General features: G+C 30.4%; 2 protein-coding genes across 2 annotated transcripts in view; one reads left to right on the forward strand and one right to left on the reverse strand.

Moving 5' to 3' along the window:
- Positions 1 to 1343: 1343 nt before the first annotated feature.
- LOC111685293 (DNA replication licensing factor REC) overlaps positions 1344 to 24062 on the reverse strand; it is a 94655-nt gene continuing 71936 nt past the window's right edge. The window contains exon 7 of the mRNA XM_046949282.1: positions 1344 to 1982. Coding sequence (XP_046805238.1) covers positions 1577 to 1982 — 406 coding nt within the window. The 3' untranslated portion in view covers positions 1344 to 1576. The remainder of the gene's footprint in view (positions 1983 to 24062) is intronic.
- On the forward strand, positions 5255 to 24060 carry LOC111685294 (nose resistant to fluoxetine protein 6). The gene is made up of 11 exons (XM_023447549.2): positions 5255 to 5588; positions 14872 to 15170; positions 18141 to 18300; positions 20646 to 20795; positions 20857 to 21232; positions 21295 to 21460; positions 21534 to 21613; positions 21677 to 21790; positions 21857 to 22197; positions 23607 to 23749; positions 23822 to 24060. Exons 1-11 carry the CDS (start codon positions 5510 to 5512, stop codon positions 23924 to 23926), a joined length of 2013 nt encoding a protein of 670 aa, XP_023303317.2. The 5' UTR covers positions 5255 to 5509; the 3' UTR covers positions 23927 to 24060.

A 24062-nucleotide genomic window follows, 5' to 3' on the forward strand; every position in this document is an offset into this window, starting at 1 on the left:
TCAGTTCTAGTTCTGTTCTAGTTCTATTCTAGTTCTGTTCTAGCTCAGTTCTAGCTCAGTTCTAGTTCTGTTCTAGTTCTGTTCTAGTTCTGTTTCAGTTCTGTTCAAGTTCTGTTCTAGTTCGGTTCTAGTTATGTTCTAGTTCTTTTTTAGTTCTGTTCTAGTTGCATTGTAGTTCAGTTCTAGTTCTATTCCAGTTCAGTCTTAGTTCAGTTCTAGTTCTATTTAAGTTCTGTTCTAGTTCTGATCTAGTTCTAGTTCTGTTCTAGTTCTGATCTAGTTCTAGTTCTGTTCTAGTTTTGTTCTAGTTCTGATCTAGTTCTAGTTCTGTTCTGTTCCAGTTCTGTTCTAGATCAGTTGTAGTCTAGTTCTAGGTCTGTTCTAAAGGAATTAACATTTTTCAAACATTAAGAAGTTTTCTGCAAAAGTATTTGAGTCACTATTGCCAATGTGTTTGCTATTCGAATGTATTCCTCCATACTTCATTAAAAACAATTTCAACGTATTAGTTTTTCAAATATTTTAGTAAAAATATAATAAAAATTAAATTTTTCTACTTATTGCTTTGTCGTACATATTTTTAAATTGTAGACATCACAAGTGATTATCAAATAACGAATATAAAATTTTAAAATCAAAATATTTTAGTAAAACAAAACTATTTTTTTTTTTATAAGTAAAGAAAATTTTTTAGCACTATTTTTATTAATTTTATTTTTTTACGACTGATTAATTTACATATTTATAACATATTTATTTGCATTAAATAAAAATAAACAAGAAAAACATGATATAATAAAACAATTACTTGCCTTTTTAGTGAAAATTTATTTAAGATAAATAAACATTCATATTTAAAATAATTTTATTTAGCTATAGAGTTTAATTATAATTTCAAGATATTTAAAACAAAAAATAGAATTTAGTTTAATTTTTAAAAGAATGGAATAAAAGCCAAATAAAAATGAAGTAAAAATAAAAACGAAATGTTATAAAAAAAAAACAAGAAAATTTTAATAGAAACCTATTCTATATGTAATTTGCACGAATTTTGAAAGTAAACAATTTATAAAAATTAAAAACAAACACAAACAAATTTAATGTAAATAGTTTATTAAAAAAATGTTTAATTTTTATATGTTAAACAGTTTTTTATAGTCTCATCCTTGCTAAGTACATAATTAAATACCATAGTTACTATTAGAAGAAAAGAAGAATAAAACGAAATCTTAAATTCACAATTTAAATATTAAATATTTAAAAAAAAATTGCAAACTTATTTATATATTCAAATGGCATAAAACAACAGAGAAGAAAATTTAAAAAAGACATTGTAATTGTAGTTCATAAATATTATTATTAAATAAATTTAAATTTAATTAAAAACTATATATTAATTCATATTTAATACATAAGTTTTAGATAAACTTCAACAAAATAAAGAAAAAAAAAACAACCAACACTTGGATAAATGGATACTTACAAGAAAACTAAATAGTAAAGAAAAAAAATTAATAAATAAAAAAAAAATAATAAATTAATAAATAAAGAAAAAAACAATTTGTTGTGTTTTTAATTAATCCATCATAACTTCATACATATTAGGTCCTTTTTTCAACAAAATACCCTGTAAATTAACTATATCTATTAAATTTGTTACACCACAATGTATACCCACTCGACGGGCCATATCTTTCAATTCATCAAAGTCAAATATGCGTCGTGCTAAAGCACTGGAACGCATTTGTAACATTTGTATAAATCTACGTAAATTTGCTTGACTACCACTGCCACCACCACCACCGATCCTACCTGAGGTTAGAGCACTGGCTGGATTAGTATCAACATAATCTCCTACAGCCATATCAGCATTACTTTGTCTTACCATGGATATGATATCACGTACATGGGCTATGGTAACTTCACTAGAGAAATCAATGCGAGCTCGAGCTTGACATAAACGCATTAGACCAGCTAAATGACTGGAAATCAATAAAAAAAGAGTTTAAATTAAAAAAAAAAAAAACAATATACGTTTCTTTTTAAATTTAATAAATTGTTTAGTTGACATAAAAGTTCTTTAAAATTCCCATGAACAATTGTATTAGTTCTACAACTTGTTTTAGAACACATGATTTTAACCTGAACTCGTTCTAGTTTGGCGTTGAGACCAATGAGTTTTGTTCGAAATTGTCACCTTCGGAACTGGTTATAAGAAAGCGTTATGGCGTCGACTCTCGTTCTTTGGAACTAATTCCAGAGAAGCTTTAGAGAACGTTCTTTTTAAGCATTTTTGTTTGAGATTATTAAGATTAGGAGCAATTATTAGAAACTGTTGAAGCATTTTTACTATTGTACCAATGTTATTTACAAAACTTAATTGTAAATATTTCATTTTCAATTTTATACAAACATTTTTCTCCTAAATTGCCGGAATTACTTAAAAATTTTAATGTTTTACAAATTTTAAATATTTTCTTTATAGCGATCACTGTTTCGCAATGATTCACTACAAAAGTTTAAAATTTTTGCGCTCCAAGGTAGGCTTTGCATTTTTTTAATGTAGATGTAGTCTGCTAAGTGGTGAATATAAATATAAGCACCTCAAGGTATGCTATGACTTCACATGGAAAAAATTTAAACTTACAATTGATCATACAAAGTAATGCCAACTGTGTTGTAGCAAAAGCATAAAAAGTTTTTATATATATTTGAATAGAATTTTTGATTAAAAATGAAATTTTAAAAAAATTATATTTAAAAACATGACAAAAATCTTGAGAATGAGATTGTTGACCTATTGACAGATCTACGAGTCGAAAAATTCTCAAGATCTTAACCAAATTTGAAAAAAGTTGAAAACCAGAGACCAAAGTGAACATTTCTTAAGGAAAGCCGAAATAGAGTTTCTCTATCACATAAGTGTTTTGAGATATTGTTTCAGATTCGGATGTTACGATGCTTTACTATGATCAATCCATTGATCATACAATGTAATGCCAACTGTGTTTTTGTAAAAGCTTAAAAAGTTAGTAAACTTAAATTGAATTTTTGGTTTAAAAACGAAATTTTAGAAAAATTATTCATAAACATGATAAAAATCTTGAATATGGAATTGTTTTTCTATTGACAGATCTACGAGTCAAAAAATTCTACCAGATTTTAACCAAATTTGAAAAAAGTTAAAAACCAGAGACCAAAGTGAACATTTCTTAAGGAAGCCGAAATAGAGTTTCTCTATCACATAGGGGTTTTGAGATATTGCGTCAGATTCACATGTAGGGATATTCAATCCATTGTGTGTCGTAAGACAATAAATAGGAACAAAAATTTGACGAAAGAGAATGTTAGTTAAAAGACTGATGCACGATGAAATCTATTATACTGGATAAGTTCTGTATTGTTGCCGAGACAACAGATACTCCACAGGGAAGTGATTGTTGGACTTCGATTGTGATATACAGGATAAAGTGAGAGGTTTACGGATCTTACCGCCCGTTAGTGAGTAGAGTCAGTGTGTTGGATGAAAGAGAAGTGTGATTGTAGTTGAATGGCAATAAATTCATTTTTCTTATCCAGATATTATCAGTGAATACTCTGTTCATACCAAATTTTCGCTTGTGTGTGTTCTGTGAGTAGGAATAAAGTATTATTTGATGGATTCGTAATTAGGTTTACTGAATACATCTCCAGATGTTATTGGCGACTCAAGAGAGGTTATCTCATTTGCGTTTTTGTATCTCGAAAGTTAAGCAACGGGGCAACATTGTTCAGAAATTAGATAGCTTGAGCACTTGATCAAAATGCTTGTACATGGATATCGACATCTTGTACATGCCTTTAATGGGCTCATTGTGTTATAATAATGTCATAAAATAATAAAGTATAGAAGAGTTTTTATTAGCTTTTTAACTCCAGTGTTTAAGGTTAGTTTTTCGTGAAAATGTTTAATAAAAAAAAGCAAAAATAGGTTAAATTTTCATCCATTAAACTTCCGAAAATCCATCAAGTTTTTAATAAATATACATATTTTTCAGCCGGCTTATACGTTAAAGATCGTTGTTTTCCTCCTTTCTGATAAGGAGAATTTTGATCTTCAAGTCGGCCCGATCATTACAAAAACTGACAGTGACATTTGAACTTCTATAAAACTAAGTTTGGCTGATTTTTGTCGACATACATTTAACATAAATATGAGCCCAAAGCATCGAATATATGAGGGCTAGGCAAAATAATGGACCGATTTCAATAGCGTTCGTACTTGGGTCATAATAAGAGTATTTACCAAGTTTCATTAAATTATCTTAGAAATTTACATGGACACACAGACGGTCGGACATAGCTGAATCGACTCTGAAAGTGATTCTGAGCCGATTGGTATACTTAAGGTTGGTGTAGCACCAATATTTTTGGGTGTTTCAAACATCAGCACAAACGCATAATAAACTCCCCACTATAGTATATATGGTGTACGTTATAACAAACATTAGTTTCAAACGAACAAAATTTAAAAGTAAACAAGTTTCTTATACTTTTTTAACACAATTTTCCATCTCTGATGTTCGAAGAAAATGTTGCCTAACAACCTGTGTTATTAAAATTATTCGAACTTGTCTTGAGAAAACCAATGTTAAGTATGATGCTTAAAAAAAGTTCACAAAAAAGTTGTATGTAATTAATTATGGGCGAATTTCAGTTGAAAAACGTAAATCAATAAAAACTTTAAAGTATTATTAACCAAATATAGGGATACAAGAAATGAAGAGTAGGTGTTATATATAAAGTGATATAATTGCTAAGAATTGTAATATATGTTAATATTTTAAGAACAGTTCTTATGGTTAAGATAAGTAAAAAATTTGAAGGTCAAAAATGTTCAAATGATTTTGAATTTTGAAAATAAACTAAAAAATAATTTTGTTTAAGAACTTAGTTTTAGGTTTGATATAGAAAATAGTAAACTAAAAACAAATGACTGAAGGGTTTTTTGTAATGATCATAATGATATTGTGTTAACGATAATGATGCTAATAATGCTCAAGATGCTGTGATTGTGTTTTTTGATTTTACTCTCTGTCTCTTGACCAGTTTTTTCCAATATACAATATAGGCCTTATAGTGTTTACAGTTTTGTTTTTTACAATACTGCCAATATAGTATTATGAGTTTTATGTGTTTGTAAGTAAATTTTAGGGAACATAATGATTTTTTTAGGGTTTTATTATTAATACAGGTGTCATTTGAAATCATTCAACGTGTAGCTGCGAGCGCGTACGGTTTGCATTCAAAAATTATTCAAATGTTAAAAGTGGTTTAACGGTTTTGAAACGTTTAAAATTATTTCTACAATTTTGTTGCATTTTGGTTTAAAAAAATTTTTTGGATTTTTTTATAAACAAAATTTTATAATTTAAGCAAAAAGTGTAAAAAATAATTGTGGAGCTTTTGAAAAAATTAAAAGAATTAAAATAATTTAAAAATATAAATAAATTGAAAGAGCTTTATAAAAATGATGCTTAAATATATATTATGGTTTATATCCATAATGCCTATGTTTGGAATAATTGTACAAGGATTCGAAATGAATAGTAAGTATTAAAGTATTGATTGTGTTTAATTTCAAATGAAAGAGAAGAAATATTTGTGAAAAATGAATGAATAAATTGATTTCACATTCCTACAAAATTTGAAAAAAAAATCAAAACCTTAAGACCAAGTTAAACGTTTCTTAAGGCTTGAGCAGAACTTGAAACTTTATCACATCCGGGATTTGAGATTTCGTGTCATGGAATTTGAGAAAACGTATTTTTTTCCTTTTTTGAGACATTACAACAGTTTTAAGATCTGAAAATCCATTCTCCCCCGAGAATGGAATGGCCTAACATCCGGCATTTCTTCTTCGAGACATTTTCATCTAAATCTTGAAAACTCATGGGTTTTTTTATGATATATTCATGGTTTCCGTAACCTCTATTACTGTAGTGTGAATGGTATTAAGCTTTGCTGCAATCTGGGATTTGAGATATCGAGTTTACCCTTTTTGAGAGATTATAACAGTTCCGAGACATTTTCATCTAAATCTTGAAAACTCATAGGTATTTGGTATATTAATGGTTTACGTAACCTCCATTACTCTAGTGCGGATTTCCAACTGACTCACAATCACGTTCTGATTCGATTTAACGATGACCTTCAGTTCGTCCAGGGTATTAGGCTTTTTATGTTATGTTTATAACGAAGAATAATATAGGATCCACAGCTACCAGACAATGTTCCAATCGACTCAAAATCGCTTTCTAATTCGACTTAACAATGTCTGTTCATCCGTCAACTCAGCAACTACAACAGATTTTAAAACAATTCTAAAGCTATTCACTCCTATCGACAATCATCATTTCACGTGAAATATGTTCCATTTTCACTTTTTACGTTCATTAATTTTTTTGTCGTGAAAAAATTTCCTCAGTTGTGAAAATTGTTGATGAAATTTTGTAAACATTGAACAGCTGTTCCATACAAAATCTACTATTGTGAATGAGTTGTTCACAACTAGTTCACGATAGCAATTTGAAAAAGAAAGAAGATACATCGGATGTTAAGCCTTAATTTTACAGCTGACAGAATGGACTTTCAGATGATATAGAACATTTCATGAATAAAGTTCACTTCGAGCATTTGCAACGTCTCAAATTCCAGATTTGATAGAGAAATTCTATGGCCAGATTCGGATTCAGCGGTAATCAGCCATTTTGAAAAGTATACTTTGAACTCTGCCTTAAAAACTTTATGGCCTGTGTTTTCGATAACAAACTGCTTGGAACAATAATACATATTTTCGTAGTTTTAACGTCGGAATGTTTTAGGCAGACTCAGAATTACATAAGGACCCGTTAAATATATATATTTTACGGGTCCTTTTAACGTGAGAACCTTTTAGGCAGACATAATTAAATCGGAAAAAATAAACTTTGCACCTCATTACAGAGGGAATGACAAACTTATATATAACCCTATCAACACTTATGGTGGTAGAGGCCCTCCACCAACTCCACTTGAGGGTAAAACAAATTTGCAATGTTTTAAAATTACTTTAGAACAAATCTTTTTATAGTTCCTTTAAAAATTGTTATCAACTCTTTCCTTAGAGAACATTTGTTCTAGATCAAAACAAAATTTACACGAGTTGTGAAAACGTTAATTGACCTTTTACAAATCCTTTCAGAAAATCATTAAAAATAATGACGATATGGTGAATTCCACATTAACTTATTAAAAATTAATTATTTAACAAATTTTGTGTCAAATCATTTAATTCGTTTTATTTTAAAATCTTGACTTTAAATTATACAAAACAAATTTATTGTGGGACACAATTAAGTTTGTTCCAAAAAATTCTTTATTTTTGCCTATATTTATTTTCTCCCAATTAATTTAAATATTTACTAGGTGAAAAGGAGGCAAATCTACAAACTATTTTATTTATACATTTCTTTTACAAAATGTTTTGCATAAATTATTATTTTAATATTGTTTGTGGGCATAACAAAAGTCAATCAACTTTAGGTTGAGGTTTTTAAAACAAACATAATAAAATCATGTAAAAAAAGTTTAGTTGGGCATAGGCGGCTATATGTTACATTATATATACATATATTAGGAGTGTATGTAGACTTCGCGTAGCACTATCTTAACAAGTAGGCTAGACGGGGGACCATAGGCAATTTTTTTGAGACGGCCTCAAATTAAATCCACAATACATATTTTTAATTTTTTCGGATACTTAGATATGTTGCCTTTAGTTTTATTCCTTTCGACTGCCACATCCATGTAAAATTAGCCCAAAAAATACACACAGAGAAATATTTTCACAGCCCTTTAATAACAATTGATCACGTTTGTCTCCTATCATATGTAAAGTTAATATTTCAGGAATGACAGATAATTGATTAACGAAAACAAAATTTGATAATGTAATAAAATCGATTACTCGGTTTTCAAGTTATCCGGTATTGTCAGATGTGCCCCTATGGCGATTGACCCCCCTTTTACCGTACCATATATGTATGTGCTATTAATTTTAAATGATTTTGTGAAGTCCTATACGTATCTAGCACAATTTTTTTAATTTTCTTTTTTTCTCATTTTTTATTTTGTGTTAAAAATTGTTGGTTTAAAGAGGGGGTCTATTTCTCTTTTCCTCTTGGATACTCGTCTGGTCTTATATATGGTCCTATTATTGCCAAGAGTTAAATGAACATCAATACTATTTTCGGAATAACACAATCAATAGAGGTATACAGAGGGAAAAAGCAGGTAGAAGGCTTCCGAAATTAATACAATCAATTGTTTGGCAACATTTAGAAAACGAATGTGTATATAATTTAGATTTCAACAACGAATTGTTGCAATTTTAACAACGTTGCGTTGTTTGACAACGAATGTTATTATAAACACTTTGGTTTCAATTTCGTACCAGGCGTTTATAATTTAAAAACATATCTTTTTTCTCTGTATAGTGTCTATATTGCGGTTAGGTCATTCATAGACCGATCCACATCAATATTTTAGTTTCTACAACATTTATTAATGGCGAATTTCATACTTAAGTATAATGGCCATTCCAAGTCATTTTCTGAAGGAGATCAAAGGCCTATGGTCAATTACGAATCTACATAAAATTTGTTAGAAAAATTCGTTATTTAAAACCTATTTATGCTGAATTCCATTGCTGTACTTTCATAGTCAAGTAATGATCTTTAAAGACATTTTGCTGAAGTACTTTATATATGGGAGGTAGGATAAATTTTAGACTGATCGTTATAAAAATTAGAGATTTTAGTTCGTATAAAACAGGGTAGGTTCAATTATTAGGCGATGTGGTCCATTTTCAATATCAAACAAACAACATTGATAGAGAATATTTGAGCAAAGTTTCCGTTCCCCAACTGACATAAATGGCTAGATCGTTTATAATTTATTAAGGACCCGGAATATATTTAGATGTGTTGCAAATGAATCGACAACAGCAATACATATATCGGAATATAATTTAACATATTTCAACCTCTATCTAGCCGGATTGACAGGCTTAATCGACTCAGAAAGCGATTCTTTATCATGCATTTAAATGCATTTCCATTATCCAACCAGACGGATAGGGTTTACTTGATTTAGAAAGTTATTCTTCGACATATTTAAACTCTTTAAACTGTATTTCTGGGAATGACATTTGTAAGGGTGCTTGATGAAAGAGTAGACTTTTTGAAACTTATTGCTAGACATACAGGCGAATAAACCGGCCCAATAAGGTCAGATTGTCTTAGAATATTGTTGGTGTTGGGAATATTGTTACAAACGAAATGACGAAATCAATATACGTAGCTACCATCATTTTTGACGGTTGGTATAAAAACGTTACGCTTTTTGCTAATAGTTGAAGTAGAATACACGAGTTTTTAAGTGGATTTCAGCTTTAAAAAAAAACAGAAAAAATTTAAGAAATTATTGAGAAGAATAAGTTTGAAATAATTATGATTTTTTTTAATAAATCAGTAAAATTTAGATAGATTTTATAACCAATTTATTTGGATTTATTAAGGACAGTGTGAGCTCATTAATACAAAACAGAATATATGTATATTTTCTATAATGAAATATTATAAGAAAATTTATAGAAAGAAATTTAAAATGAGATTTTCTTTTTTTAATTCAAAAATATATTGAATCAAGTGACTGCAAACATTTGCATTTGCGCAAATCGAATTTATACTGTATTCTCATTTTGTTACATTAACAGACATTATAATTTCTTTAATTATCTGAATTTGTTCATTCATTCATCACATTGTTTACCCCGTTTTTATGATGACTGATTCCTTAAAAAATAAAATTTAAAGAAATTTATTCGAAATTTTACGTTTTAGGTTTTGTACTTGAAACAATGTAAAACACATATATTTAGGTATATTGTGTTTTTAAGCTTTAAAGTGCGAACAAAAAAAAAGAAGGAAAATAATTAGTAAAAAAAATGCATTAGTACCTATACACCTCTTGAGACAAAAATTTAATATTAATATCCACTACCCACGAGAATGATATAATTTAACAGGAATTACATACATATAAATGGTTTTACCAGGTGATTTTTTTAATAATTTAATTCCTAAAATTTAATTAAATTATATAAAATGTTTTATATAAATATTTATTTATTGCAAGACAAAACAATATCAATTAAAATTTAAACATAAAAAAAATTCAAGGAATCTCTATCTTTAGGTACGGTTGTCAGATTTTCCAATGTTGACAGAAAAATGTTAACAAAATGTCTAACAACCGAGTGAACTACAATTTTTGTCTTGCAATTTTGGAAAACGTATTGTCAGTATATTGTATAACAATATTATTGTCAGACATTTAACAACCGTGTAAACACATTACGTTGTCATTGCCAGATAATTGTATGACAACTTTTATTGTCAGATGTGCGAATTTTATACACCAGGCAACATGGTACATTTAAAGAACATAAGCACCTAAAATAAGATCAAATTTCCATGACAACCGTGCAAACTGGTTTTCTTACAATCGTCTGAACTATTAATCTACTTGTTGCTAACAATTTTTCATTGTCAGTGCATTGTCAGATCTACAAACGTTGGAAAATCTGAGGATTATTTCAGCAAAAACTTACATTAAAAAAGTAAAAGGGTTAACAAGTAGGACTTCTATGTTTGCCTTTGCCGAAACTTATATACCCTTCACTCTACCTTAACTTAAGCTACAGTTGTCAGGTCTTACAACTTTGGCAGAAAAATGTTCAGAAAATGCCTAACAATAGTGAGAACTTACAGCTTTTGTTTTAAAACGTCAGAAAAAGCATTTGTGATTAGTTGCCATCAAAAAAAGTTATTGGACATTTTCTGAAAATTTTTTTGACAACCTTGTAAGATCTAACAACCGGTATATTTCAGAAGTTGTCTCGGGTTCTGCATATATTTCCTTTATTTATGGACGGATTTTGCTGATTTTAAATTGGAAACTTCATATTTAGCAAATAAACAGACAGTTTATAATAATATTCATCAAAAGCACAATTTACTATCAATTTGTTTATATTACTTATATCTTCACTAAACATCGGTTTTTTAACACGAAAAACTTTATACAATTTCAAACATTCCTCCTTTTTAAATGGAGTTACAGACTAAACCCTCAGATATTTTGATATTACAAATTACGGAAAAACTAACGCTATTCACCAAAAACCAACAAGAAGCTATTGCTTTTCTATCAAAATAATTTCATACGAAAATTTGACAATAAAATGTACAACTTGTCATGCCATAACTAAATGCTAATTAATTAATAATTTGTAAATAATTTAAAATGTTCCAATTGTATTTATAAAACTTACATTTCATTCTAAATTAGCAAAAATTCGTTTCTATTTTTACGTAGGCAGTAATTTAAATGACTATTACAAAACATCAACTATTTCCTATATTGATGTTAATAAATTATTTTGACAAACAGTGAAATGCTTGAGCAGTTAAGTAATTGATTCTGTAAACGAAGATTTTTATGGCCCATAAAAAAAAATCCGGTATGATTATGAACATTGAATGAAATTTTAAGAAATAATACGCATATTTGTAAAAATAAATGCTCAATAACAAATTAGTCAAATGTTGAGAATATTTTAAAGAAAATCAAAATTTTCTATGTTAAAAAAAATTATATTTCATTATTACTTTTTTTATCAAAAAATAGCATACATATTTGTTTAAAACAATTTAAGTACTTGTGTTAATTATGACAATTTTTTATTTTTGAAATATTTTTTAATAACTTATTAACACACCTCCGAAATTAAAACAAGATATTATTATCAAATAATTTGAATTATTTTGACAGTTAATGAGCTTTTGATTAATTCATTAAAATGCATACTATTTTGCTTATATGTCAATATTTTAATTAATAAAGACATAAATGATGATTTAAAAAAAAAAAATGTAATTTCAAAAGCGTGTGTCGAAATTAAAAAAAGAAAAAGTCGTTCAAAAGTAGGCATAAAGAAAATTTGTCTCATAGCTACTCTATCACCACTATAGTGAAGACGGTATTATGTATTTGTGCTGATGTTTGTAACACCATTAAATATTGGTCATACACTCACCTTAAAGTTCACCCCGGGACATGTTTTCATGATGACTGGCCACTCGTAGTACCAGATTATGCGGTGCACTGGTTTGACCTCATTCAATCTATGCAATGACTAAGCCAGGCAGTAGAGTGTAACCAATGTAACCCGAGTGAACAATGAATGTCGAGAGTTTTAACGTGAACACCTGCCTTGACGGCCTTATTTCACGGTGGTCTTTTTCATCCACTGGGTAGACTTGAGAACGGTCTACCATCGCCCTTTATCCTTCAATGAAGAACTCAGGTGGCAATTTTTGTACATTGGATTTGACCATTCCATGCACAAGCACTTTGCTATCTAACTTAACCTTGAGCTATCTAACGTAACCGGTGGACCGAAGTACGAAACCATCAAATAAGCCGAAGACATTGTTCTTACTCACAGGGACAAACTGTGGTAATTCTGATATGAACAGAATATACTCTGAACATATCTGGACAAGGAAGGAAAATTCAATGGTATAATTTGTATATGATACCTTTCATCCATTATCATGCAACCCAGCACGCATCTCATTCATACGACACATTCATAAGAGAAAAACATACGACACATTTATTATAGGTAGACGGGTGGGTGAGGCCCGCCGTACCCCACATTCTTACCGTACCATATACAATTAATATCAACTCATTTCCAACGCTTAGTCCCACAGTCACTCCTCTATGGGGTATCTGTTTTTTCGGCGAACTTATCACAAGATATTGTGTACCAGATTATGCGGCGCTCTGGTCTAACCTCTTTTTAATCTATGCAAGGACTAAGCCAAACAGTAGACTGTAACCAATTTTTTAGTCCCAGCCAGACTAGTGGTATTGGCCACCTCTTTATACCCCGGGATTGCAATAACACCAAGGTGGAGGCTTTACCAAGGTAACATGCCCCCGGGGGCCTCCGGGTGAACAGTTGCCCACAGGACTTTGTCTTCAGTTCAGTTGGTTGAGGTTCCTTCGGGATCCACGTGTGGCTGTGGTTTAAACCCTGATGGAGTGTAACGATGTGTTAGACTATGGTCTAGAAAGAAGGGACGAACGGACGTTGTGCAAAGTCCTCACTGCCTTTTCCTTTATTTATTAGCGATTTTCCTACATGGTTGAGTGCGTTGGAGTTTACTCTAAAACATTCTCAGCTTATCACAGTGGGACTTTGTGACCACTGAAATGAAGTCTTGCAAATTAATAAGATCCGTGTTTCGGTCTACCAATTACGTCACTCTAGGTGCTGTTGTCGAAACAACAGAGCCATTAGTATTGTGGTTGGGCGATTGCAATAACACCAAGGAGCGAGGCTTTACCAAGGTAACATGCCCCCGGGGGCTCCCGGGTGAACAGTTGCCCACAGGACTTTTTCTTCAGTTCAGTTCTGTTGGTTGAGGTTCCTTCGGAATCCACGTAGTGGCTGTGGTTTAAACCCGGATGGAGTGTAACGATGTGTTAGACTATGGTCTAGAAAGAAGGGACGAACGGACGAGCAAAGTCGTCACTGCCCTTTCTTTCTCTAACGAGACTACTATGGCAAGAGATTAGATACGCAAAGGAGCAGTGATAAATTGGTTTGCTATCCCCCCGTGGTTGTAAAGGTGCCACCGTGAGATGGGGCCACTCGCCAGGTACACACGTAAATCGCTTCAACTTTGAAGTATACCCATAGAGTGGATTTAGCTATGCCCTCTTGTCCGTCAGTCTGTTTGTCCATGTAAAGCTTGTGTGCACGCTACAGGTCACAATTTTCAAGACAATTAAGGATATTCAAGTCATTTTCTGAAGAAGACTTTGGGTTAAGTTTCGCCCTAATATTTTAAAATTCGGCAGCTTCATAAAGACTTGTATAAAACTTAGTTGTGCCACCTTTTATGAGTACTTTTCGGCGGATTAAGTTGTATGGGTCTAGGAGAAACTATGGACCTATTACTTGCAAAATTTTATTAAATTAACTTAAAACACATAGACGATAGATACACACAGACGGACAGACATCGTTAAATTGACTTAGAAAGTGATTCTGAGTCAATCGAATAAGTCTCAGTTTGACATTTCATAATTATTTTTTGTTTCTAATAAAAGTTAATGATTCAAGTCTTATCAGCAAGATTAATAAAACATTTGACAACTACGTTGTCATCATGAATTTTTATAAGATCTTTTAAATATAATTTAAACAAACTAAAGTAATTACTTTAATACTTATTACATAAAACTAAAAAAAAGTTATTGAACTGTAAAGATTTGTTTTAGATAAAACCAAAACATACATTATCATTTAACTTCATGCTTAATTTTACTTTAAATTAAATAAGTATTAATATACTAAACAATAAAATAAACTAGTTTTAATAACACAAAAAATTTCCATTATTAAGCCAAAATTAATTCTAGAAAACTTCCTAAGAAAGGATGTTCTAGAATGCCATAAAACGAAACTGACTGACAAACAAGTTCCCTTTCACTTTTAAAAACGAAAATCAACAAATGGAAAAAACAAAACGCATTACTAAGAACAGAATATTACTAAAACAGAAACAGCAAAACCGCAGACATAACTAAACATTAACTTACAAGGATTTCTAGTTAATTAAGGGTATAAAATATATTTCATTTCAACTTAAGATCTTAAAATACAATTCTTAATGCATTTTTTTAATATTATTCTTTTTTATATCATAGTGACCCAATATTATAAAATGCCTTCCCTATACGATTTGGATGACTATGATCGTTGCCTGCAAGAGTTCAATGACTTCTCTATGTATTGTTTTGTACGCGCTGATGTTATACCACAAAGAGATAATAACAATGAAGCTTGGCAGGCTATTGAAGAAATTTCTATGTATTATAAACATCATTTCCAACATCGTCATTTATACTATGGCATTTGTGTGCAGTGGTGTCAATTGGAAATCGATAAGTTGGCGAAAGATGAGGCAAATGATTTGTTTAAAGGAGTATTAATGAATAATACAAAGGTTAGTAATGTGGAAATTTAAGAATTATCGCATGAAAACGTTTTTATGGCTGTATATGTATATTTGAGTTTTTTTTAAATAAACAAGAGACTTAAGAGAGCTACTTGAAACTTGAAGCATTCTATAACTTGAGTGTTTACTAGAGAAAGTAAAGCTAATATAAAACAAATACTAAAATAAACGCGAAAAAAGTTTTTAAGAATACAGAACTATTGAAGATTTGAATCTCAAAGATATCTCAACATATACACAGATAGACAGACGGACTCGAAATATATTCTTTATAGATTCGGACAATTGTATTGTAAATGTTACAAACGGAATGACATATTTAAATATATTCCTCTAACGAAACTGAACGATAGAACTCACAACATTGGACAACCTAAAAGTGTTCAAACGGTTCTAAATGGTACTTAGTATACACAGCCAGACAGTCATGGAAATGACTCCGAAATATATACGCATTGGGAATATATGCTTTATAGATTCGGAATATTATATTGTAGAATACTATACAGACGGATATGGCTAAATTGACTAAGAAATTCTTTATAGATTAAGTCGTTCATCAAGGGCATGTTTCCTTGACAAACGACCAATACCGGGGTATAGAGGTGCTACCAGTATAAACTAGTAATGTCACTCCTCGAACTTACCATGGAATTATTTAACAGACAACAACAATATCTGGTACCACGGGTGGCCAGTTGCCCGCTGGACTTGCGCTGGCTAGACAGTTGGTTGAGGTTCCTTCGGGATCCACGTAGTGGCTGTGATTTAAACCCCGGAAGAATCGGGAAAATTTTGGTGCTATTGCCCAATGACAACAGATACCCCACACAGGAGTGACTGTTGGTCTAGGCATTGGAAATGAGTTGGTATTCAATGTTACTATAGGCGTCTTGCCACAGAGGAATGACTGTGAGACTAGGTGTTGTAAATGAGTTGGTGTTTAATGTATACATTAGGTGTCTTGCCAGCCCGTATACCTAAAATGAGTGTGTCAGATGAATGAGAAGTGTGTTAGGTTGAGAGATGATGGATGTATGAAAGGTATCTTATGCTAGTGATACCATTGAATTTTCCTTCCTTTTTCAGGTATGTTCAAAGAAAACTCTGTTCATACCAGATTTACCACAGTATGTTCTTTTTGAGTTAGAACAAAGTACTCGTCTTATATGATGGATTCGTAGTTCAGTCTACCGATTACGTATCTAGACCATCCCATCTGAGTGATTGTCAATTGAAGTGATGTTTTTTGCAACGAAGAAAGTTAAGTAGCGGGGCAGCAATGATCAGAGATTAGATAGCTCAAATACTTGAGCAAAGAGGACCAGAAATTCCATATACGTAAATTGCCACCTGCGGCTAAGAAACACAATGTTACGGTAGTGAGTCCACCGTGAAATAAGGTCAACACTAAACCACTAGATTCTTTTTTGGATATGACCTTTTAACACACTTTATTTTGACGTAGTGTTTTCGAAGGATATCGCATGATATTATCCTTTTTAGTATGTAGTGACATAAAATTCTAAAATAAATAACCTTTTACTGTAGCTGTGAACTCAAAATTATGCTCTTTATCGAGAAAAATGCAAAAAAAATCTTGGGACACCGGTGTCCCGTATACGTAAATGAATTAATCAGTTCTTTAGGCAACCTACAAGTGTTCAAATGATTCTCTGCTTAGTCCTCATAGTCAAAAACATAATTGTTTTTTTGAATTTTATAGAAATTACGGAATACTTTATCTTAATATGATTTCACTTTAATGAATTATGTATTTTATTTTATTAATTAATTATTCATTAAAACAATTCTTTTTAAATATTTAAACATGACTCTTTCAAAAATAATTACGTTTTATTTGCACAAAACAAAAGACTTAAGACAAATACTTAAAATTTTAAATATAGAAAAATTCTTTAAAAATTTTATGAAATATAAACATAAGTAGAAGTAAAAAAATGTTTAAATACCAAATTTTAATTAAAAAAAAATTAAATTAAAAATTCTTCATGTTGTTTGTTGAATTTCGAGATAAACAAATAATTCATTAGTAAATACATATTGTGAAAATTTAATATTATTTTCTAACTAACATTACCTTGTAAACATTAAAATGCATTAAACTCTTAGTAGCAGTGATGGTTTCAATGGCCTATTGCAAAATATCATTTTTTTTAATAATTAATTCATATTTTTTTTGATATTTCTTATTCCCATTGATAATGATTTGAACTTGATTTTATTTTTCTGTTGTTGAATTTGGATGTTTTTATTTAAACAGTCATATAATGAAATCTGGTATTTGCTATGGATATGAACCTATGTAAATGGAATGTAAACTTACAACGAAAACTGATAACAACAAAACGCATGATTTGTTTTCAAAAGAAGTTGAACTAAAACACCGGCCTTTAGTTTATAATGCCTTGGAACTGTTAGAAACAATTTAGCTGCCATAAACCAATTAACAAAATACACACATACATACTTATGTATGTATGTGTTGAATAAATATAATGAAGATCATAATGTTGTTAAAGTCGATTTTAAAGACAGTCTCTCAATGAAATGCTCCCAGCTCTATTACTCTATAATTTTTTTTGTTTATTTCTTTTTTTTTAATTTTTTAATGTCATTATGCATTTTTATGTTTATTTAAGATTTGTATTTCTATACGTTGTTATTGTTGTATGTTAATTGTGCGTATCTTTGATTTGAAGACTTCTTGTTGCGTTCGTTGCGTTTCCAATAATTTCAAGGTCATTACACTTGAGTTTTCAATCATCTGTTAAAATAGCCGCATTTGTACAAAAACAAAACAACAAAATCTATAAAATGATTAATTTTATGATTTTATTTATGTATTGTTTTTCTTTTTGTATTTATTATTTTATGTTTATGTATTAAATTTTTTTATTAATAATTTGTTTAATTTTTAATGCATTCTATTTACAGGTTAATGTTTATTTAAATTTATTTAAATCAGAAGATGGTAATCGTCAGCGTTATAATCATTTGCTGAATCAATGCGTTAATATGCGTTTAAAGAAATATAATTTATCAGCTGAGAGTGTTGTAGAATACTGTGAGAGTAGTAATAGAATAGTGGAGCAAGGTGAGTAATATATATTTTGAAAAGGAAATTTGTTATATTTTATTCAAAAGACCAGCTTCCATTATTTGTTTAACAAGAAAAAGTCACTTAATTTGTTGAAATATAACAAAAACTTTAAAATTTAGCATAAGGTTGCTTAAGAAAAGATATGTTTACTAATGTTTGAATAATTAGCTCTTGAGTAAGAATAAAGAAGTCTATATAGATAAAAGTAATTTATTCATTTAAGAAGAGCACTCATTATTATAATAACGAAACTGTATACGAAGGGATGTCAATGGGTGGAATGATTCAAACATTTGCCTTAAACAATTCAGGTAAGCACGCAGATACTTTATTATCTGCATTAAAGAATTATAATCAAGATGGTCTACCACATGCGTGGATTTAACGCCGACAATCTGATGTATTTTCGATTTGAAACATCCCGTTAAAGAAGTTGAACTATCTAAATTGACATTCTGCTCTCTGATATTTTAAATAGAAGTTTTAAAAGACCTAACAACGCTCAAAAGTTTTGGCGAACATTTTCCTGTAATGCTTAAACTATATCACAGAAGGAACCGCAATGACAACCTATTTTTTCATCAGGACAAACGAATCAGAACCATTCTATCAATGCTTGAAAGTAAAGCTCTCGAGTAAGAGTGAAAAACTCATTATAAGATTAAAGTCTTTAAGTTGTTGAATCTACTAAGAAGGGCTGTCATTATCATATTAACAAAACTATATATGAAGGTATGTCAATAGGGGGATAGATCCAAACCACGGCCTAAAGCAATTCAGATCAGCATGAAGATATTGGATGGATTTTACGATGACAACCTGATGTATATTCGATTTTGGAATATCCCTTCAAAGAGCTTGAATTATTTAAAATAACATTGTTTTACAGTTCTAAGGAATATGTAACCGTTTACCCCCACATTTATCCTGTATCGTATATCATTAATACTAACTTGTTTTCAACACTTTTGTAGAGTTTCTGTTGGCATACTAAAGGTATTGGTAGCACCTTTTTTCCCCGGGATTGAAATCACACTATTATATGGTCATTCATTAAGGTTGCCACACCCACTATATATTCCGCCCATTTGTAGCTGAATTACTGAATATCTAGATTGTACCGTCGTACCAGATTATGTGGTTCACCGGTTCGATTACAAATAATTCCAAGTAAAAATAGTCTCAGCAGACTAGAGGTACTGGTATAACCTCTTTTCCCCAGGATTGCAATCACACCAAGATGGAGTCATTCTTTAAGGTTACATGTACTTGGGAGATCGCATCGGACAATAAAATTGTTATTCCTTAAGGAAATTGCCTCGCTGACTACATATTCCGTCCATTTGTAGTTGAATTACTGAAAATGTTCGACCCAAAATCATTCCAAGTAAAGGACGAGAAGACATTTAATCATCAATATAAAGTCCCGGCAGACTAAAGCCAAGATTTCCCCGGGATTGGTTACATATCCCTGACGGATAGCGTTTGATAATAAAATTGTTATTTCTTAAGGGAATTGACACACCCATTATATATTCCAACCATTTCTAGTTGAATTACTCATAATGTAGGTTCAGATTATATCGTTCTCTGGTTCGACTCCAAATCATTCCATATAAAGGACACGAATACATTTGATCATCACTAGCAGCACCTAATTTCCCTGGAATTGCAATCACACCAAGATGGGGTCTTTCATCAAAGTAACATGGCCCCTCGGAGATTGTGTTTGACAATAAAGTAATTATTATTTAAGAGAATTGTCAAACCCACTATATATTTCGCCCATTTGTAGTTGGTTTGAACCCAAATCATTGCAAGTAAAGGACGAGAATATATTTGGTCAACACAAGATTATAGTCCCGTCAGACTAAAGGCCTCTTTTCTCCGGCATAGCAATCACACCAAGACGGGGAATTCGTCAGGGTTACATGGTCAAGGATGAATGTGTCTGACAATATATATTCACTATATATTCCACCTATTTGTATTTGAATAACTAAAAATGTAAGAGGTGCCACGCCCACTTTTATATTTCTGTAAGACGTTAGTAGGGTTAAGTGTGACCAATCTTTTTGAAATTTATTTATCATATTTACTTAATGTTATATACATTGAATTGGGCACTAAGATCATTTGAATGTTCTATAAAAGTGCAAATTTCCGTCCTTCTCTCTTTTCGTTAAACATATTCCTTTAAAATTTGTTAACGATATCTGAGTCATTTGAATGTTCTATAAAAGTGCAAATTTCCGTCCTTCTCTCTTTTCGTTAAACATATTCCTTTAAAATTTGTTAACGATATCTGAGTTATTCTGAAAAAACTTTTTTCTTTTCAGATTTTTGGAATTTAACATTTTATGCTGCAATTGGAGTTCTAATTCTATTCGCTACCGCTAGCAGTTTGTTTGATTTATATTTGAAACACAAACGTAAAGATAAATTGTTAACAGATCGTGATCATTACAAAGCATCACCAGGAAATTTAGGTAAGTTTTTTCTTTAAATTAAAAAAAAAAACTATTATAACATTCAAAATTTTCATTACAGCTTGCAAAATCTGTGTTAGTTTTTCGATAGCACGCAATTGGTATCGCTTAAATCAAGAACCTAATGGCAAAATTGGTAGAGAATTAAGATTCTTAGATTGTTTTAAGTTTTTCTCTATGTTTTTGGTAATATTTGCTCATACCAATTGGGTTTTATACGAAGGAGCCATTAGTAATCCCCAAGATCCGGAGAGATTATTGCATACATTGGCGGGTACTTTATTGGTAGCTGGTTCATTGATTACGGTAACATTTTTTGTTATAAGTGGTCTATTGTTGACCATCAATTGGTTGGTGGTGGCTAAACAAAATGAGGAGCTGTCTACGTTGCAGTATATTTCATTATTTATTAAATTTAATGTATTTCGTTATTTAAGGTATGTTTTGTTAATTTAATTAATTTTTTAATAGATTTTAAATCATTAAAATTTAATTTTAGATTGACTATACCCTATGCTTTTGTTATACTATGGAGTGGTATTTATTTCGATAATGCTGGTGGTCCTTTATGGCGTCATATCCTAGAACGTGAACAATTGTCGTGTCGCAAAAATTGGTGGGCCAATTTATTATATTTAAATAATTATATTAACACAAATGAACGGGTATGTCGTGATGTAGTATTTGTTAAGTAATTGATAATAATATAATTACATTATAATTCTTCTTTAACTAAAGTGTATGCTGCAAGGTTGGTATTTGGCCTCGGATACTCAATCATTTGTTTTGAGTTTGGTGTTCTTAATGATGGCTCATAAGTAGGTTTTTTTTAATGCAATTAAATAAAACCTGTATATATAAAAAAAACTTTTAATTTTCAGATGGCGCAAAGCTCGCAATTGGATTTTGGGTATAATATTTGCTATTTTCATGATTTTACCTGGTATTATGACTTATGTAAAAGAATTTAATGCCATCTTTATACCCACTCCTCAGTAAGTTGCTTATTTGAGTAGTAGTTACTATGAGTATTAATTCTTATATATATTATTTAATTTTAGAATTCAACGTGATTCTTTTGTGGAAAGTCGCCAGTTTAATGAATTCTATGTTCCTTTCCACATGAATTTCGCTTGCTATTTCTGTGGTGTTTTGGCTGCTTTGATATATGATCATGTGTCTACGAAACAAATAAAATTACGTCAAAATAAATGGTTCCATGCATTTTTCTACAGTCTTATTGTCACTGGCATATTATGGATGTTTACGGGCCATACTTTCTTGCAACAATATCATGATGAAGATATGCGTTTGTGGAATAGTTTATATGCTGCTATTCAACGTAATGTTTGGGGTATGGGTTTGGGTGTATTTATTGTTGGAATGTCATCGAAATGTGGATGTAAGTAAAAGGGGGTTAAAATAGTATTTAAGTTAAACGTAGAATAAGAGGAATCAATTTGAAAAAAAAATCTGAAGACTACACATTGCAGAAGAGCTAAAGATCTGAAGATCACTTAATCTAATTTGTTTTGGAATTCAATTAATAACAACATTAAACAACTTATAATCTCATAACTTCATTTAAAATATTTATAAAATTTTATGATTTTTTAAAAGAATAATCTTTTATATCACTAAAGATTGGGCTGAAAATTTTATGAGAGATCACACTGAAAAATTATCATTTCATAAAACAAAGATATAACTAATTACTTAAAGATCCCAATAAACCAATGGGAAATGATCACAAGTGATCATTTCCACAACTATTGAATCTTCGTTCCGTAACGACCGGAGTCATACTTGGCCAAAGATTGCCAACCTAGTGACAACTGTATCAACCGAAAGTTTTTTCCCGATTTAAGAAGTAACGGCCATAGTCGAACTGTTAAAATAACTACGACTTATGATCAACGATTATCACTAGAGAACACTATTTATTTCGTGTGTTCACTTGTTAGATCAGTAGTTATCACTAAAGATCACTGTTTATCAAAAGATATTTTTGGTGGTCACTAGAAATTAATAGCGATCATTAGATTAATAGAGATCATTGCTGATCAATGAAGTTAACACTATCACTATCACTTGTGATCAGTCAAAATGAAGCTCCGATTAAAATTTGAAAGAAGAACCAAGAATTCACAATTTTATACATATTGAATAAAAACAGAAAAGGCTGATTACGTACTATAGATCACTTGTGGTCACTGAACTACTAACTTCGACAATCAATAGGAATATGTGCTGAGGACTAGAAATCACTAAAACGAATCACTAGAGATCAATGCAGATCGGTCAATATGTTACTTAAATACAATTTTGGAAAGAATAGTCAAGTGGACGCCGTTACTTAACGTATCGGCACATCTGTCCAAGTGTAGTCATTAAAGATCTCTGGTGATCAATGAGCAAATGTTGGAGATCAGTAGAAAATGTTTATTATAATTTGAGACCACCTGTGATCATTTAAATTATTTCATTGCAATTTAGCAACTTTCACAAGAAGAATCGAACTGCTTCAATATTAAAATACGTCCTACAAGTGATTACTTAAGACTACTGCAAATAACTTCTTTTTACTTGCATTCCGAAGTTTATTTGCAAGAGTTCTCGTAATATCGACAAAACATAGATTACAAGTAGAAGAACTATAAAATTTACTGGAGTCGTAGAATAGATGGATATATCAATAACTCAAACAATTCTCTTAATTTAAACGGACTTGTTGTGGAACTAATTAAATTTTTGCTGGAATTTTCCTAAAAATTTCTTGATACATTTTTTCTATTTGTTTTTATTTTTCAGGGATTTTCCGTAAATTCTGCTGTCTACCCATTTTCCGTATTTTGGGACGTCTAACCTATGGCGCTTTTATGGTACATCTACTAATATCTCGTGTGGTTATAGCAACACTAAGAGAACCAATTTATTTTGGTACAGGAATGATGGTAAGTTTTCATTGCAATAATTATAAATAAAAATGTTATTAATATAATCAATATTTTTCAAAATTTTTACAGTTTGCCTTTATAGTTTTTACCATGTCTGCCTCCTATGTAGTGTCATTTGTTTTGGCCATATTACTTGAACTGCCAGTATCATCATTTTTAAAATTATTGCGATGATTTCTTACCTAAACTATCTTTACGTTTAAGCTAACTTAAAGTATTTTGTAAAATATATAATTTTTTTACTTAATTTATTTAGATTTAAGCACAAAATACTCAAAAAATGTTTAAATAAAAAATTGTAATTTAAATT

This window comes from Lucilia cuprina, chromosome 4, assembly GCF_022045245.1.
Source record: "Lucilia cuprina isolate Lc7/37 chromosome 4, ASM2204524v1, whole genome shotgun sequence".
Lineage (NCBI taxonomy): Eukaryota > Metazoa > Arthropoda > Insecta > Diptera > Calliphoridae > Lucilia > Lucilia cuprina.